We start from the raw sequence: 16,945 nt of genomic DNA on the forward strand, positions 1-16,945 counted from the left end.
GGACCTAAGCAAACCATCGACCACAGACTGGCCCGTCTTGCCAGTTGCCCCAATGACTCCAACGGCAATACTTTCGCCAACCATTTTGATCTTGAAGTGCTGAGAGACCATGAAGTTCTCGTGGTTGATTGTCAATCTTCCAAGGACCCCGGAAATATCTCAGGGTTCAAATATTACTTTCACGGTATGTATGATGTCCACTTACATCGTGATATCAAATGAATCATAGTGACTCATTCTGTATACAGCGATCAGGGGAAGGTAATACAAGCCGCTTCAATTGGCACTGTCTGAGCCGTGCGTCGCTTTCAATAGGTCCATGGTCGTCTCGTCCAGAAGTTGAGTAATTTCGACTCTCGAAACTTTAGTCACTGAGTCACATAGACAATGCGTCATTACCATGCTCGGATGAATGTTTAAGCTGAAGCAATCCATCATTCGGGCCTCAACAGTATGTTTTTTTGAGACAGATTGTAACCCAGTCAATGTGCATATGGTGAATCAGCATTTATTGCGTGTCAAAGTCAGCGCCAAATCCTTCCGCTTCACCTCGTTGAAGCCAGGGCTATGCCCCCATAGCGATTTGAGATAAACTTACACACCACTTCCAAGCCCTCTCTAAGCCGATCGGATGGCATGCCAAGACCAATGCGAACCCAACCTGCGAATTCCTTCCCAAAGCAGGTTCCTGGGACTAGAAGGACTCCCTCCTCCTCATGAAGCATTTTACACAGATTTACATCATCCACCAGCTTTCCTTCTCGCGTGAATTTGATGAATCCCATGGCTGCTCCTGCAGGTGCAACCCAACTGCAAATATCGGGATATTTGTCAATAAAAGCTTGCACGATGAACTTGTTCCTCTCTGCCTGCAAAATATTCCGCTGTATGATGGCGGCGGAGCGTTTTGAATGCAGTGCGAAATCGGCAACGCGTTCATCCAACTGGCTTGTTGTAATGAGGCAATAAGCCCGAGCATTGTCGCAAAGTTCAATGATGTTTCGGCTATGGGACGCCAACCAACCGATGCGGATTCCCGCAAGGGAATAGCTCTTTGATAGGGCGCATGTGGCTATCGTATTTTCATAGCCTAAAGAGATAATGGAAGGCGGAGTATCATATCTGTCGCCATCTGAGGGGTAGAAAATCGGCCGGTAGATCTCGTCGGAAAACACGATGATAGAATGTTTAGAAGCAATCTCGATGATCTTGCGCAGTTCTACGTCGGAGAGGACAGTTCCCAGGGGATTGAGAGGATTGCTGTATTTTAGTTCCCATGATTAGTTCAAGTCTTAGCATTTCGCTAATGAGCCAAACTCACTTGATCACGATCATTTTGGTGTTCGCCTTAACAAGTCCTTCTAGCTCCTTGGGGTCGAAGCTCCACTTGTCATTGGCCTTGGCCTTCCAATAGCTCACTTCTGCACCTAACGAGCCCGGGACAGCTTGCAGCTGGGGATAACCAGGAGAAGTGACGATGACATGATCCCCGGGGCCAATCAAAGCATAGAAAACAATGAAATTGGCAAGGGATCCGCTGGCGGTCGTCAATACATTTACAAATGGCAAGTCATCTGAATACAGTTTCGCGATCTTCTTCCGCAGGGAGGGCAGGCCGGCAAAATCTGCAGGGTAGTCGAGAGGCTGAGATAGAAGAGAAGGGAGGAAGTCGTCGTGGTTCTCTCTACTAGCAATTGATTCAAGCTCTGAGATAGATACTGGGTGCGCTGAGGTATGAGCTAGGTTGTGATGGGCAGACTTTGATCGCTCGGCAAGCCACTAATACGAACTGTGAGTGTCGTTGCGTGCGTCTGGAGTGCATCAGACTTACATGATCCACAGCGAAGAATTCGAGTTTAACCATGATGTCAGTCAATGCCGGTAATAGAAGCAGGGCCAGGTGTAAATATCGTTTTGGACCAGAGTCGTATGTAAATGTTGAAAGATCGTCGATAAACATTGGAGGTCGTCCAAATATAACCGGCCGGCCGGACACGCATGCCATGGCCTAGCCAGGAAATCTTGATCTGGTGGACTACCAGAGATGGATACCAACCCCATTAGTGGATGCAAGTCAGTACCATAGGGCACCCTTCCTACAGACCCGCAGGGCGCGCCCTGTGGTTGATTGCCTGTGCCAAAACCGCCTGCAATTCATACAACAATTCGCCGGTAAATGGGCCAGTGTACCAACTGTGCTTAGCAGAGCTTCGAAGGTCTAGAGCAAAAGACATCTTCTAATCATAAATACGAAGGGCGCAAAATCAAACGAAGTCAATTCACCCTTGCTACCTATTTTAAGACTGGATCAACACTTTGATCGATCCACTGTGGGGATCAGATGCAGTCTTGAACGCCTCAATCCCATTTTCCAAAGTGAACGTATGTGTTACAAGCCGCTTCAAGTCCACCATTCCACTCGCCATCACTCTTATCGCTCTTGGCCACATATTGACATACCGCTGCTGGAATTGGATATCCACCTCATTCGCACTGCATCGCATGAAGGGGATCTCCATCTTTTCCTTCCCTACACCGATAATGAAGACTTTTCCCCCAAATTTGACGGTCTGTATTGCGTTACAGACTGAACTCTGCACACCTGTACATTCCAATGCGACGGCGATTTCAACACTCTCTCCTAGTGACTTTCTGACGGCCTTTTCGAAGTCTTCGGGGGTCTCGTCTTTCTGTACTCTGTGAACGATGACCTCAGGCATGATCGTCTTGGCGAAGTCCAGCCTAGAAGAATCGATGTCTGTGATTACGATTGGATATGCGCCTGCTGCTCGGCAGACATCGAGCGTGATCAAGCCGATGGGGCCAGCGCCGCATATAAGGACGGGGTCACCGATCTTGACCCCTGACCGAGTCACTCCAGTCAGTGCGACGCTCAGGGGTTCAAGGAGAGCACCCTCGTTGAACGACAGACTCCCAATCTTGTGGCACCAGACTTCAGGGTGGTTGACGTATCGTCGCAAAAGACCATGAGACGGCGGGCTTGATCGAAAGAGCAAATTCTTGCAGCCATTGTACCTTCCTGTTAGGCAAGGCTCGCATGAGTTGCAAATAATATGAGGCTCGATAGCAACTCGATCGCCTGGCTGCAGACGAGTGACCGTAGGGTGTACCGCGACAACCACGCCGGCTGATTCGTGACCAAGTATATGCGGACCTTTGACTTGCCACGGACCAATGCCACCATGCTTCCAGAAATGGACGTCAGATCTAGTGATTTGGAGGTTAGCTCAATGAACTTTGGTAAGACCTGATGGACAGATTTGATGGACTACTGGATTCGATACATAAGATGTATTGTCTCGATATTCTACATTCGGGTTCGTCGAATGTCAGTTGTACTTACCCGCATATGCCTGTAGTTTTCACAGCAACTGTTACTTCTCCGGCTTGTAAGCTTGCTCTAGATTTGACGTCCTCGAGAGTGGGTGCGGCTTTGTCCAGCCAAAGATTATGGTCTGGGTCAATATGAATCCCGATATTAGGTAGTGTCAAAGTCGGGGCGGATGATTCATCGGGTGACATTTCGGTTCAATAGACTTTGCAGGAACGGACTGCAGCAACCAATGTAATGAGAAATGTCATGAGGGATGGAAAGCAAATATGGGAAGGTGATCACAAGACTGTCCAACCCACAGAGCTCAGCGTACATGAACGGATATTTGAAGCACTAAAGGCCCCACCAATTGATGTCACGCGAACATTTCTTGCTTGCCCGTTGATAGATCGGTGGAGGGGGTGCGATCATGGTGGTGCACCCCGCACTTGGAGGCCGCAAAATATGCCTAATTGGGCAATATTGGCGTCACTGTGTGGGGGAACTCTCGACCGCCTCGCAACCTGTGAAGCATTTTGTCGACTTCCTGACACCTATTTTTGCAAGCGGGCCGGTGTAACAACATTCAACTAGGTACTTATTCCTCAATCTCACCACTACGCGGCTCTACCACCGAGAAAACTTACTTGACATCGACATCCAACAGAGAAACTTTGCCCATTATGCCCCTGTACAAACCACCCAATCCCTCTGCACCTGTGCTTTCGCAGTTCTCCCTGAAAGGCAAGGTTGCTGCAGTCACTGGCGGCGCCAGAGGCATCGGCCTGGAGATCGTCAAAGGTCTAGCTGAGGCCGGCGCCGATGTTGCTCTTATCTATGCAACCAACAAACAGGCCGAAGAGACGGCGAGCCAAATCGCTAAAGATACCGGTGTCAAAGTCGTGGCTTACCAGAGCGATGTGCGATCCCGTGCCTCAATAGCTGCAACTGTTGACCAGATCGTCGCTGACTTTGGACGATTGGATATCATGGTTGCCAACTCTGGCGTCTGTGCCGATATCCCCAGTCTGGAATATACTGAGGAGACGTGGAAAGACAACAACAGTGTCAATCTCGACGGTGTCATGTGGACTGCTCAAGCTGCTGGAAAGATTTTCAAGCAGCAGGGGCGTGGAAACCTGATCATCACGACGTCAGTCAGCGCAACTCTCGTCAACATCCCCCAGAGGCAGGCTGCGTATAATTCTTCCAAGGCGGCAGCTGTGCATCTGGCAAAGAGCTTGGCTGTCGAATGGGTGGATTTCGCCCGAGTCAACTGCGTGTCTCCTGGATTCATCGAGACTGACAGTGAGTTGCCATTCGCAAAGACTGGTATTTCAGACTTTAACGTGTTGTAGTGTTGTACATTCAACCGAAAGAGCGTTTCGACAAATGGATGGAGATGATTCCTGGCAAACGAATGGCCGACGCATCGGAACTCAAAGGCGTGAGTTATTCAAACATCTCGCGCAGTATTCTGCCTTATTGCTAACAAGATGAAGATTTATGTGTTCTTGGCCGGTGATTCGTGCTGTTATATGACGGGGGCGGATATCATCGTTGATGGAGGATATACTTTGACATAAATACGAGGATCTACGCCAGCAGTGCAATCCAATCGAATAGGTTGCCCGTGCCGGTTTTCTTGAATGAGGGAGGGCATAGCCGCATAGGTCAAAGTGTCCGCATACTGTGATTCCCAAAGCTTACAAATTGGGTGAACTTGTCGTTATCTTAACCTTTGCGACGGAGGGGAGCTGTGCCGTAGACCCAGAATCACTTTGACATCCATAGAGAACCTACCTCGAGATAGACAGAGAAAGCATATGGTAAGCCTCAGTATTGGCCATGGCATCGCGCACATGCATATTTGCAGGAATCGAAAAGTCGCTATGCTATCTACACATAGATCATTCACATCTATGTCTATGATTTTGTTTCCAGCAGCCTGCCAATGTAGTAGGCTCAGATCTTACATTGCATGAAGCGGACTGTTCTCTTCTTTCAAAAAGCCGCATGTAGACTACGAGTCTGATTCGCTTGAGGGAGACTTGCGATTCATTGAAAAGAATTCACATTACTTTCTGAAAGTCACTTCGTAGAAAATGATTCACACAATGTACACCTCATTCATTGCCATAACCTTTAGATAAGCTTCAACCCGTACGGTAAAATACTTCACTTCTCCATTCACCGCTCACTCCACATGACGTGCTTCAGTCCGTGATGTCTTCTTGTCTGCCGCTTCAGTGACGCCGTCTTCGTGGGCGACACGTTCCACTTGAGCTTCCTCGTGGTCGACATACTTCTGAGGTCTTTTGGTTCCAATGGCATCCTTATCACCGATGACAACGAGTGGAGGGTTGTTGCGGTAGTACTCGTCAAGATCTTCGAGCGTCCGGTTTGCTAGAAACACCACGTTAGATGACGCTACCATTGTTACTTCTGTGATCCAAACATACCTGTCTCCGGATAAAATAGGTAGATGACGGGTAGGAAGGCGGCATTCAAGACAGTGAAGACGATCCAGAATTTCCAACCCAGGTTTTGAATGCCAATGGGTGTGATCTGAACGATCACATAGTTCGTGATCCTGGAATTATCATCAGCTCATTTTTATTCCTTCCCAGCCATAGGAAGTATCTTACCAATTTGTAGCAGTTGCTACAGCAGCACCCTTTGTACGCATAGCGATGGAGTTGATCTCGGTAGGGTAAAGCCAAGGAATCCCCAGCATGCCCACTCCAAAAGCAATGTAGTACAAAAAGAAAAATACGATAGACCCTTCTGCTGCTTTCCGGTTGCCTCCCGCCTCACCGAATCTAAGTAGAATGGTGATGACTAGGAAAGACAAGCCCTGTCCTGCAGTTGAGATGAGCATCAATCCTCTTCGACCCCATTTCTCCACAAGCGTAATCGAGACGCATGAGAAGATGAGGTAGGTCACGGAGTTGACAGCGGTTAGCAGTCGAGCTAGCTCGGTCGGCAGTCCTACAGCGGTGATCAAAACGGTAGGGAGGTAATAAGACATGATGTTGATTCCTTGACGCTATCAGTAGCTGTGAAGAAGCTGTAAAGTATCACTTACCCTCGAACTGCTGAATGAATTGGGTTCCAGCTCCCAAGATGAGTCGTCGGAGTGGTTTGGTCGCCTCAGGCTGTGGCCGCAAAAGATCTCGCCATCTGATTTGATGCTCTCGCTCGTAGTTTATGCTGAAGAGGATCTCTTCCTTCTGCGAAACAACATACACGTCATCTTGCGGCTTTGCCTCAAGGCAGGCTAAGACTTCAGTTGCCTCTGCCTCTCGCCCATGTGACATCAACCATCTGGGAGATTCAGGAAGCCAAGGCACCGTTGCGAATAGCGCAATGATGAAGACGAACTGGAAGGCAAGCGGAAATCGCCAGGCAACAGCACCGCCGGCAAAGGAGAGGCCGTAATTGATCCAGTTGCATAAGGAGAAGCCCGCGATGTTCATCATCATCTCGAACATGACCAACTTGCCTCGCCAATGTGCAGGTGCTGTCTCGGTCTGCCAGATCGGGGCGGTGGCTGTGTTGATACCGTTTCCAACTCTGCGGTTGACGAAGTAATTAGTAGGTGTGATGGACAAATAAGTGAAAGCGCAACTTCATCCCTTTATACTTACCCCAAAATGATACGGCCAACGAACATCTGTGCCAGGCTATACGATGTGCATTTCAAGATAGCCCCGATGGTCATGATTGCCGTGCCTACGATGATGGATTTGGTTCTGCCGAGTCGCTCGCCGATTGTAAAGGCGACAATGGCCCCGAGAAAGCATCCAATATCGTAAATTGCAGTGACGGTCGAGAGTATTTGTGTCTTCTCCGGGCCAACTAAATCATGCACCTCGAGGAAGTTGTCGGTCACAATGACACCGCTGAAGGACCTGTTTCTTCATTGTCAGAATTGCTTTAGTTGGGGTGTGCCTTGTTAGGGGGTCACGACTGACGCCTGATCATAGCCAAACAGAAGCATGTCTGTTGAACAGGCGAAGGTGATCCAATATGTGAGCCATTTTCCAGTGAGCCCAAAATACGGCTGCTTTCTTGTTGAGGTGACCATAGTCGTTGGCTTCGAGGGTCCAGATTTCAAGTTTGGGATGATTGCTGCTTAGCGGAAGGCTTCAGCATGACCAGCCATCATTAGCCTCAATAGGTTTCTGTTCAAATATATAAATATACTTTTACGGCACAAATCCGGGGTAAAGACTGAGCGGAATAAAGCGAAATGGCCCGACGTCTTCCCCGTGGGGTCGGCCTTGCGTCAGTGATCAGATGCCGGGTAGACCATGCATCAATAATGTGTTCAGGGGGAGAGGAGCCAACTTCGGAGAAACGCGCTAACGGTTTTAGGAAGATTACGCGTTGTTTTCCTACGCGAGGTTGACTGCACTGATGAGTAGGTAGACGGCGGGTTTCTTAGTTGCCCGGCTTTTTTTTGACTGACTTCAACCCTAAACTACCGAATCCAGAAATTTGTGCGACTGACAACGTCTTCGTTGAACGCTTTCGAGATCAACCAATGCCATTGCCAAGCAGCGGAGCCAGACACTCAGAACGAATGCGGGGAAGAAAGCGATCACGGAAAGGCTGGTAAGTGCATGCGTGATTCGCTGGACGGCGCATGGCATCTGCTGATTGACATGCAGCCCAGAATGCCGCAGACGCAAGATCAAGTGTGACGAGCAGCAACCCCAGTGTGGTCACTGCCGGAAGGCGAATCGCAACTGTCGAATCCAAGATTCGATTTTCAGGCAACACGAACTATCGATTCGGTTCAATGACTCGGTCCAAGGTGACCAAGCAGATGCCAACAACGTGATTGTCACATCCGAGACGGCGTCAAATGCCCCACTTCAGAATGATGAAGCCGGTAAACAACTGAACCCTTCATTTACGGCTGTCTTTTGCTGATAGGCTAAGCAGTGAGTGCAGTGAACTTACCTGCGTCTGGCTCACGAGTCAATACTAGCGTCTATCGAGAAGAAACAATCGATGCAGACGACGCCCGCAATGACAGTGAACCAGCGACTATTGACGGAGCCGGAGAAGGACAACCCTCCCCAACTACCGACGACCCGCACCTGGAACAAGACCATCTAAGTGTGGGGTTCGAAGTTCATCTCGAAGGCTCGCCTGCACAGCTTGAAGCATCTGCGGTTGACCCTCTCAGAAATACTCAAGAAGAACTATTCCTCCTTAGACACTACTCAGAGTGCATAGCCCCATGGTGCGTAATCCAATACGAAGTTGGCCTATGAGTCTAGCTGCTGAAATGTCAACACAGGATGGATCTGCTTTATCGTTATGAAGTCTTCAGCCGGGAAGTTTTGACCTTAGCCCGAGACCACCCGATACTCCGCTACGCAGCCTGTGCCGTTGCCGCCAAACAACTTGGCCAGATGCGAAGTCCCTTGTCGACAATTATTACCGGCAAGACTCAACAGGGAATTGCCGCTAAACTCCAGCGCGGTCCACTGGGGCTGATGTGGTATGGGGCGAAATACTATGAGAAGGCGATACAAACGCTAGTGAAGTCAATCACTTCAGAACACCCCGCCCAGAATTATGCCTCACCGCCGACGTCACTGTCGCAGGGGAATCTCATGATACGAGCAGATGGAGAGGACCCCATCGTAAGACTCCTCGGGACTTGCATCTTAATCCAGTATGAGCAAATAAGTGCCAATAGAGACGCGTGGTCTGGCCACTTGTTCGGTTTCTCCAAGCTGCTCGATCTCATCGACGATGGACGGCTACTCCATCCCGACCCCATGTTCGAGGCAGTCTATCCGTTTACGAAAGACATCATGCAAGTCAAGGCCGGATTTTGGAACTTTGTTGTGAACGACCTCGAGGAATCCTGTAAGTGAAGCAAATACCGGTTTGTTTCCGGGCCCTCGTTAACCCATTCTCCAGTCGTATCACACAGAAGAACACGTATTGATACAGAGAATCTCGCTCTCTGGCGTAACATGGGTCTTTTGATTGAAGATGATGGGAGTCTGACCACAGGCGCTAGCCCAAACAGCCTTGCAAACACAGCGGAACACGCGAGGGATAAAGCTTTATCCTACACTCTGATACGATACTTGTGCAAACTGATCAACTATCTAGTACCGTCGTCACATCTTGAGACAATGCTGATTCAACCAAGATTGGCTTTCATGTCACTTGAAGACCATTTCCAAGCCTGGTTTCAGACGATATCCCCGTCTTTCCTTGCGGACGGCACTTTCTTCACGGATAGGGGTTCAAGCGAGACCGCACCCGACCTCTTCAGTCGTGAACTTTGGTTCAGCAACGACCTATGTGCTACCACGATGATGTACTATCACATGGCGTGCATGCTTCTGCTGATTCACCGTCCATCAGAACTGCTTCCGGGAGACGCTGCCGTCGGAGGTCGTACCTCGTTTGATCTTTTGCGGGCGTTTCGTGACGTGGAACATAAACTACAAGGTCACGCGTCCGAGGTCATCTCCATTGTGCGTGGGACTCCTTGCGATGCAGTCAGACTTCGTGCCATTCAGCCCCTGTATGTTGCAGGGAGGTGCTGCACCCAGACCGAGGATAGGAATAGGTTGGTTGGCATGCTCCGGGAGATCGAAGATGATCTTGGAATTGTCACAGGGTACCGAGTCGAATCTTTGCTTCAGGAGTGGGGTGTTGGACGTGAATCTCTTTCCCTGGCAAGATAATAAACAGTGTAAAAATAGTGAATCCGATTTCATGGGGCGGTCACAACAGACAAGACTAGGAATACTGACCGTCTATCAAGAGACCTATGACGTACCGAGCCATGAAACGGCGGGGCCACTGGGGAAAAGGGCTTTTGGGAAAATGAAGAACAATCTAACCCAGATATCGAAGACTTCCACTTTTCGCGAAGTCGTGGGATTCTCGGTTGGAATCTAGACCTTGGCGCCTGCTTAATGGGGCGGTTTCATGGCAGTCGATGTGACGACGACCGCATCGTCGTCAAAGTTTCCGTTTTAGGAAGTTTACGCGCCACCCTACCCACAAAGACGTTGCTAACCGTCACGAGGGCCACAGCATTGACGATGCGAGTGGTTCTTTGAGTATCATATGTTGAGAAATAACTGATATTTTGAGCAATGAATAGAGTACGCCGTGCCCCATAAACCCGGGTAGTTCTGGCATAAAGGGGCCGTTTACGTTGGAAATGGGTTAAGACAGTTATTGCACATCAACCAGACGCAGACAGTGAGATCCATCAACATGCAGGTACGTGTTGTATCTGTCGAGTCTTCAGTTGCCATCTTAACATCTCTCAGAATCCTTCATTTGTTCTCAAAGACATCAAAAAGGTCGTCATCGAAGACAGGCCCAAGCCTCAACTCAAAGACGGCCATGATGTTCTCGTCCATGTCTCACAAACCGGTATCTGCGGTAGCGACGTCCACTAGTAAGCCAAGCTCCTGTGACCCTCTCAGTAAATGCAAATCTAATAAATTGTTCAGCTGGCAACGGGGCCGGATTGGCGAGTACGTTGTCAAAGGCCCCATGGTCCTCGGCCACGAATCTTCAGGCGTCGTAGTCGAAGTCGGCGAACACGTCACGCATCTCAAGCCCGGTGACAGAGTCGCCATGGAGCCCGGCGTTCCTTGTCGTCGGTGTAGCTACTGCCGCAACGGCAGCTACTTCATCTGCCCGAACATGATCTTCGCCGCAACGCCCCCCATCGACGGTACACTGGCCAAGTACTACATCAACGCCTCGGACTTCTGTTACAAGGTCCCTGATAGCGTATCCATGGAAGAGGCGGCCATGGTGGAACCTCTTTCGGTGGCGTGTGCAATCTGCGAGACGGCTGATCTGAGACCGCACCAGACTGTGCTCGTTCTGGGATGTGGCCCCATAGGAGTCCTGTGTCAAGCCGTGGCGAAGCTTTGGGGCGCCGGCAAGGTTGTCGGGGTTGACGTCGTAGAGAAAAGACTCGAAGTCGCCAGGAGCTACGGCACCGACGCGACGTACACCCCTCCTCGCGCTGGAGAGGGCGTTGACCCGATGGCTCATGCAGAGACTATCGCTGCGAGGATGAACGAGGAGTTGGGTCTGGGAGATGGCGCCGATGTAGTGCTTGAGTGCTCTGGTGCGGAGGCTTGTATACAGCTCGGCGTGTTTGCGGCGAAGAAGGGCGGAACGTTTGTGCAGGCGGGCATGGGCAAAGACGTAGTTGCTTTCCCAATCACTGCAGTCTGCACAAAGGCGCTATGCGTCAAGGGCTCGATAAGGTACAAGGCCGGTAGCTACCCAGCTGCGATTGAGCTTCTTTCTGGTGGCAAGATTGATGTCAAGAGATTGGTAACGCATAGGTACAAGTTTGAGCAGGCCGAGGAGGCGTTCGAGTTGGTTAAGGCTGGAAGACCGGATGTGTTTAAGGTTATGATAGAGGGTGTTCTAGAGTAGATACTAGAAGACGAACTCACACATAGAGCAGCACATGGTCTTTGGAGACCTATGCGGTAAAATCACTTTCGTTCAAGCCAACCTTACGTGGATTGTTTCTCGGTTTTGAGGAATTTGAAGTCAATCACGTTTCATTCTGCAATCTTCGGCGCCGAAATTCCTACTCAGATTGGATCTCTGGTTTGTGCATTACTCTCTCCTTGGACCCATTTCCTAGCCAGAGAGAACCGCGGGTGGTGTGCGCGCCTACCATGCCATCATCCCGTAGTCTCCAGGTTGACATACAGCATTTCGTGTCTAATTGCCGGAAATATTTCAACAAGACTACTTCACTAGCCGCAGGACGGTTCGCTTATGTTTTGTTTGCATCATCAGTATCATCAAGTACATCTTACATTGTAAAGCACGATTTGCGGTAATCCTTGTTAAGATCTTCAAGAGTCCGGTTTGCTGGAAATACCACTCCCCTATCTTATCTACACGGAGATGACAGCGCTCTCGCCCCCTACGCACGTAATGTACTAGGGGGCGTTTTGCGCTTGACGTGGCTGACTAATGCCCCTGGATGACCGCCTTAGAAAGGCTTTCAACACTAGCGCCTGATTTCGTGAGGGCACAATACAACACACATCATCACTAATGACCCCATTTTTATCCAAGTACGAATCGACTTTTTGTCCTTTTTATCCATTCCATACTACAGCCTGGCCATGAGTGCAAAGCCGAGAGCATGCCACAACTGTAGGCGCAGCCGCTTGAAGTGTGACCGATCCCTTCCGCACTGCCTGAAATGCACCAGTAAGGGTCAAAGTTGTCTAGGCTATGGCGTTCTGTTACGGTGGGAAACTGGCATGGCGAGTCGTGGGAAAATGGCTGGTGTTACATCCGCCAACATGAACAAGATTCAGAGGGGAGATACCACCTCGACTCTACAAGCGGCATGGCCTCCTATCGTGTCTGCAAACCAGCCCCCGTTCGCAAGCTCGAAGCCGAACTCTCCTCGCTCGCTCATAGACCCGCTTGCGCAAGATCTAGATTATCGAGCGAGGAGATATCTGAACTATTGTATGCTACCTTCACCCGCTTGGCTGCTGTTCATACTAACATTCTTGGTTGAAAGTTGCAAGCGATGTTTGTAGGGACTTTGTTCTCTATGACACCCCCAATGATAATCCGTTCCGCCACCTCATTGCGATGGCGTACCAGCAGCCCATAATGTTGCAGGCGATTATCGCCAGTTCAGCTTTGCACATGTCAAACGCCTGTCAACGGTCATCAAGTTCTTTGAGCACCTTAACAACGAGGGCCCCGACTCAAAGCAGCACAAGCTTGGCGGGCTCTCTATCGATCGGCCCGTACACGACATCTCACCCGGAGACTTTCCAAGATGCACTTAGAGCCAAGCAGCGGGCACTTTGCCTGCTGAAGTCTGCCCTCGAGAACATGGCTTCAGTGGATGTTGATGTGATTCTCGCGGTGGTACTTCTCCTCATTGGGTTCGAGCTCATTGACTCTGGGCGGAGCCGCTGGATATTCCACATCAATGGTGCGAGAACGATCATTGAGAAGCTGATCGCATTCGGTCCGGAGACAGCAACTGCTCTGAGCCCGCTCCGCAGCTGGCTGGTGTCAAACTGTTTGGTGTAAGTCATCTTTTCAAGTAATTGATGGCTTCTGATTTGACATGCACTAGGTATGATCTTCTTGGATCATCATTCGCGAATTCTCACCTACCGCACAGCGGTGGGCTATCGACGACTACTATGTCACTGCTTCAAGATGCAGAAGGCAACCACTGCTCGTCGTTTCCGGCAGCCCTCCTTCCTTTGATACAGGCAGGGGCTGAGCTATTGAAGATGAACGACGTTTCCATGTTTCCGGGTAGCTTGATCAATTCAGGACAGCAAGATGCGCTTCATCTCTTACAGGCCGCGAAGTCGTTTGACCCAGCTGTCTGGGCCATCACTTTACAGCCACGCTCCCCTGCTGACGACCTCCTTCATCGGACTATAATTGCCTCTGCACATAAGGCGGCTGTGTGTGTTTATCTCTCTCGTATTATCCTCGCTCTGTGGCCAAGTACAGGATTACCAGATGATCTGGAAGTCCTAGCCGCCGAAATCATCACCCATCTTTCAAATATGCACCCAGGAGATGCATTATTCACAGCAACAGCTTGGCCGGCTTTCATTGCTGGCCTTGAAACGGCTGACCCTGCGAATCATGCTTGGGTAGTGAGGAGATTCCAAGAGCTCTGGGAAATGGAGCCTTGGGGAGTTACCAGAGATGCTCTCGAAGCATTGAGAACCATATGGGATGGGAGGAGAAACGCGAATCTCGTAACAAGCAACAATAACCAATTCTGCGAAGAGGAAGAGAATTGGACTTGGATCCACAAACTGAAGAATATGGGCATCGACTGGTTGATTGCATGATTGTAGGGTGATGCCGGATGATCTATCATTGGGTTGGTAGAGATCCATTGCCCGCTGACCTGAACTACATAGGAGACTACTATAATCTGAGATCACCCACTGGGTAATAATCATGAGTTTATAACCACCTGGTCTAGCTAGTAAAGGATTGTGAGCAGACGTCTAATGTAGGTTCATGCACCTCGCGGAGTACCATCTCTGTTGGCCGATTGCCTTTCGTGCTCAGCCATTGCCTCTTTCAGGAGTTCAGCCTTCTCGTCCGCGGTCAAATCACTACTGGCCTTAGGTACCTTTCCCCAGATCGCCAGAATCAACAGGCTCGTGGCTGCAGCGCCCACTCCAAACCAGAATGTGTTCTTGTAACTCTTCCCCAATCCTGCTTCATCTACCGTTGCTGACTGGAAGATGTCCGTCAAAGCAAGAACGAAAGCTACACCTAGCTGCAGCACAGAATTAACAACACTTCCAGCCAGCCCCTGCTGTGATGTAGGAAAGGTTGTGGTCACGAAAACTGTCATCAAGATCGTAGACAGATCGATTCCCACGGTGCTGAAGATGACTGCAGGGAAGACCCATGCCCAATAACTTCCTCCAAGGGGAATCAGAGCTATGAGAAGTTGTGACCCTACGGCTCCTAGACCGGAAATGATAACAGCGCACGCCCTGGAACCAGGTGCAAAATGAAGCCTTCGATGATGCTGAGAATGAGGCCTGTAACACCGAGAGGCACATACCACGCTACCACCTGCAACGGACTGGCAGACATGATGTTCTGGAAGTAGAGTGTGCCGTATACGGAAAAGATACCCCATGTGCCGTAAAGCAGAAAGAGGGCCAAAAGGAGAGGGCTCATGCAAGGGGTAGTAAAGATCGAAGCTGGCAGGAGAGGCTGAGTAGAGATGCGCGTTTCGACGTAGACTGCCGCAAGGAGTGACGCGACACCGAGTATGAGACAGATTGGAATATATGGCGTTCTCCAACCTGCAGGGGCGTGTGCTGATTGCAAGATGGAAAACACCACCAGAGTGAGGCCACAGACAATCGTGATGGCGCCGGGGTAGTCCATTTTGGCTTTGGTTGGGGGTTGGTCTTTCGCGGGCTGGTCCTTTGAATGAGGAAGCGGAATAGACAAGACTGAAGTTAACAGCGTAATTGCCGTCAAAATGGCCCCGATCCAGAAGTAAAAGCCCCAGCGCTTGAATTGCCCCACGATCCCTGCCACGAGAATGCCACCGAAAAATCCTAATACCGCTGAAGTGCCGTATACTGCAAAGACGAGGTTTTTGCGTGGTCCAGGGCGATACAAGGAACCCATCAGCATAACACCAGTAGGTAAGAACGCCGCAGCCCCTAGCCCTTGGAGAGCCCGGCAGAAGTCGAGCATCAGCGGATTAATGCTGAACCCGGCTACTATGCTCCAGGCAAGAAGCCAGGCAAGGCCCCATATGAAGACGGGATATCCACCCCACATATCGCCCAGACGGCCAAAAACGAGCAAGTTACTGGCGATGACAAGGGAGAAAGCGGTCGCTGGCCACACGCTGGCTGCTTGCGGGATGTCGAGCTCTCTGATCAGTGTTGGGAGGATGACGGTGAAGCCCGAGACGAAGTATTCTGTCAGGAATTGGGACATGGAGATGCTGAAGACGAATATTATCTCGCTCCAGCGGGTTGTAAATATCGGAGGGCGCTCGCGACCGAGACGCTCAATTCGTACTTGGAGGGACTCGTCAACTTCGGGCCTGGATACCGCGATATCATGGCGATCCGGAGAAGGGTTGTCGCTTGGTGGAGGATCAATTCCTTGAGCTTGAGCCCCGGGGCTACAATCCCCCGCCGGGATTTTCGATGTTGCGGAGGTGTTGCTGAAGATCCGCTGAGGCAGCAATGAACGTAACGATGGTTGTGTCATTTTCTTGTAGATATAAGATCATGAATTTGCACAGATATGTAAGATAACGAACAGAAACTTGGCTAGGAAAGGACGAGGGCAGCACGTCTTAAAACAAATGATTGTCTAGTAAATCACCATCTCATTTGTAATCGGAACTCCCGAAGATGTAAACTTTCGGATCATTGAAATTGAATGGTAGCCTGAGTTCACCGCCAACAGCTTTTAAGGGGTTTAAATGTTGTGCAGGCACTGGCTAATACGTGCCTGTACCTAGTCCGCGCAGCCGTCTCGCCGAGTAGGCCTGTATCTGTTTGTCCTTACCACTGATTGTCAAGTTTCCTACTAACAAATGATAAAATCATGACCGGTTCGGATTTCCTAGCGACCTATCAACTATCCTCATTACGGACGAATGAAGTTGAAAATTACTATGTTCATTACGATCCCGATCACTGAGGTCTGTAAAGCTTCCAAAAGAGGCGTCAAGATGTGACGCTTATGCACGACATGCGTCTTGGCTGCTTATTTGGGACTAGCTGAATCTATCTACCAGCATACTGATTGGTTCGAGATTCAACCGCGATGGACAACGGCTACACTTTACTTGTCAATTTGTGTTGTGATAACATCAAGTGTCAGCTGGGATTTGAATTGTGCTGTGGCAACATGAAGCCTTTGTCAGCTGGGATTGGAAATCCAGGCGTATTTGTAATCCCAGGCCGGTATTTATCTCTCATGAACTGCAGTCTTGCCAGTAGCTTCGCTGTTCACACTATTCAGTATTGTGTATCACTCCGAAACACATCGTTTACACCTTCTACA

At 49.9% G+C, this 16,945-nt stretch overlaps 4 protein-coding genes across 4 annotated transcripts; 2 read left to right on the top strand and 2 right to left on the bottom strand.

Moving 5' to 3' along the window:
* Nucleotides 1-1,317: 1,317 nt before the first annotated feature.
* Nucleotides 1,318-1,864, bottom strand: COL26b_006499 (uncharacterized protein; the record flags this gene model as incomplete). The annotated part of the gene is made up of 2 exons (XM_053179315.1): nt 1,318-1,779; nt 1,832-1,864. 2 exons carry the CDS (start codon nt 1,862-1,864, stop codon nt 1,318-1,320), a joined length of 495 nt encoding a protein of 164 aa, XP_053036752.1.
* Nucleotides 1,865-4,017: 2,153 nt separating this feature from the next.
* On the top strand, nt 4,018-4,692 carry COL26b_006500 (uncharacterized protein; the record flags this gene model as incomplete). The annotated part of the gene is made up of 2 exons (XM_053179316.1): nt 4,018-4,642; nt 4,676-4,692. 2 exons carry the CDS (start codon nt 4,018-4,020, stop codon nt 4,690-4,692), a joined length of 642 nt encoding a protein of 213 aa, XP_053036753.1.
* Nucleotides 4,693-5,531: 839 nt separating this feature from the next.
* Nucleotides 5,532-7,058, bottom strand: COL26b_006501 (uncharacterized protein; the record flags this gene model as incomplete). Its single annotated transcript, XM_053179317.1, has 5 exons — nt 5,532-5,740; nt 5,797-5,927; nt 5,983-6,325; nt 6,423-6,910; nt 6,985-7,058. The coding sequence occupies 5 exons, from the start codon at nt 7,056-7,058 to the stop codon at nt 5,532-5,534; spliced, it is 1,245 nt and encodes a 414-aa protein (XP_053036754.1).
* Nucleotides 7,059-10,603: 3,545 nt separating this feature from the next.
* COL26b_006502 (uncharacterized protein) lies at nt 10,604-11,794 on the top strand (the record flags this gene model as incomplete). The annotated part of the gene is made up of 3 exons (XM_053179318.1): nt 10,604-10,609; nt 10,660-10,790; nt 10,846-11,794. 3 exons carry the CDS (start codon nt 10,604-10,606, stop codon nt 11,792-11,794), a joined length of 1,086 nt encoding a protein of 361 aa, XP_053036755.1.
* Between the last annotated feature and the right edge of the window lie 5,151 nt (nt 11,795-16,945).

This window comes from Colletotrichum chrysophilum (genome assembly GCF_026319265.1).
Source record: "Colletotrichum chrysophilum strain AFK26 chromosome Unknown scaffold_48, whole genome shotgun sequence".
Taxonomy (NCBI): Eukaryota; Fungi; Ascomycota; class Sordariomycetes; order Glomerellales; family Glomerellaceae; genus Colletotrichum; species Colletotrichum chrysophilum.